General features: G+C 46.6%; 1 protein-coding gene across 1 annotated transcript; it reads left to right on the top strand.

Annotated features, from left to right (window-relative positions):
* The first annotated feature begins 6 nt into the window (after positions 1-6).
* On the top strand, positions 7-793 carry LOC121918583 (zinc finger protein 24-like). The gene is made up of 2 exons (XM_042444603.1): positions 7-282; positions 442-793. The coding sequence occupies exons 1-2, from the start codon at positions 118-120 to the stop codon at positions 616-618; spliced, it is 342 nt and encodes a 113-aa protein (XP_042300537.1). The 5' UTR covers positions 7-117; the 3' UTR covers positions 619-793.
* Positions 794-1833: the final 1040 nt, after the last annotated feature.

Genomic DNA, 1833 nt, shown 5'->3' with positions numbered 1-1833 from the left:
TGCCAGTCCTTCAGGCAGTTTCGCTATGAAGAGGCTGAGGGGCCCCGAGGGATTTGCAGCCGACTCTCCAGTCTTTGCCATCAGTGGCTGAAGCCAGAAAGGCACACCAAGAGTCAGATGCTGGACCTGGTGCTCCTGGAGCAGTTGCTGGCCGTCCTTCCCCCAGAGATGGCCAGCTGGGTCAAGGAATGTGGGGCAGAGACCAGTTCCCAGGCGGTGGCCTTGGCCGAAGGCTTCCTCCTGAGCCAGGCAGAGGAGCAGAGGCAGCAGCAAAAGCAGCAGGTGAGAGCCTTTCATCCTTATAGCTTTAAATCTCATCCCATCCATTCATTGCCTTAAATTGCCTGGCAGTCATCAAAGGAAGGAAGACCTTAGCCCTTCTCCTTCACCATTCCTATTCTAACCATTCTCTCTGCAATCTTTGCTGATCTTGTGGCACAGGAAATGTTTCTGGAAGCGGCCACTGACTTCCCTGAGACAGAGGAGGGTCCCTCAGATTCTGGATGCAGAGTAAAATCAAGGTGGATCATGGAAGAAGATCACAAACATGACATTTCACGGGGTAAGATTGAAAGGGGGCATGCTTCAGTTCAGTTCTCCAAAATGAGTTTCAGATAAGGCTCCACTGGGCCCATGTAGGCAAGCTGCTGATCTGCAGATCTCTTGTTTGGGCAGTTTAAGCATTTATAAAGACCCTGTGTGAGTTTCATGTAAAAGTGGATTGGTGACCAATGTTTCCTTACCTGTGCAGAATGGGTAGATGATGCATGATGTTATGATTGATCTTTTACCTACAAAGAAAGGTTCCAGAGAGTGGTGCCGGGGACAGGGAATTCCTGCTCCTATATATTTCTGCTCCTGTATAGGTATTAAGCTAAAGGGTGCCATTTTGACCAGCATACTATGTAATATCTATGTGAATTCCCTGGGTGAGAAAATGAGGAGTTTAGGGCTGGAGAGTCATCAGTGTTTCTTCTTGGAGTCAGTTTGAGCTATGCAAATGCTGGACAGATGCCTGATACAATTGGCTGGATGACAGGTAATAAAGTGAGCTAAAGGCAAATAAGGCACAGACGCTGTGGTCTGGAGGTTCCTGATCTGAGAATTGGGTAAGCAGCCTGCCATGATTAGTGATGTATTGTCCATGAAGAAGGAGGTACTCAGCATACTCCCCAGTCTACCCCTATAATAAAATTCCTTGGGTGTGGAAGAAGTCAGAAGACAGTTTCATTGGTTATTAAGTAACTCACTTGTTTGACAACTAAATGAGGAAAGAAACCAGTTCAGTACTTGGTGTATGGAAAGTATTACAGCCACAAGGTGCAACTCACTCATCAGGAAGCTCACAGAGGGGAGGGAGAGCAGGCCCATAGCTTGGGAGTACTTCTAAATCCATCTCTGTTTCTGGAAGCCTAAGTGGATTCTGTGATTCAAAGCACTTGAGGCCAGGCTTGATTCATCCAACAGCTTCAGAACGTGTCAATATCTCGGTTAGATCACTGTGGTGCATACTATATGGGATGGAACATTTTATAGGTTGCGGGCAATGATACTGAAAATGTTAAGACTGCTCACAGTGATGGTCACCAGACTGGTGCTGGCCCCTGAGCAATTCTCTGTTGGTTCCTGGCAAGTTACCAGGAAAGAAAGAAACCATTGTACTCAATAGGTACAAATTTAATGCTGGTCCATAACACACTGGAAAAGAATAATTGCCAGTCCTTGTCATCAGGTAGCTTGAGAAGCACTGTCCGCAAAGTCATGATTTGAAGGGCTGTCTTTCCTATATATGCCTCGCACTGTGTGCTAGAAGTAGAAGAGGTAGACAATTTG

This window comes from Sceloporus undulatus, unplaced genomic scaffold, assembly GCF_019175285.1.
Source record: "Sceloporus undulatus isolate JIND9_A2432 ecotype Alabama unplaced genomic scaffold, SceUnd_v1.1 scaffold_18136, whole genome shotgun sequence".
Classification (NCBI taxonomy): Eukaryota; Metazoa; Chordata; class Lepidosauria; order Squamata; family Phrynosomatidae; genus Sceloporus; species Sceloporus undulatus.
The sequence above is the reverse complement of the archived record's forward strand: the minus strand, read 5'-3'. Positions and strand labels throughout refer to the sequence as shown.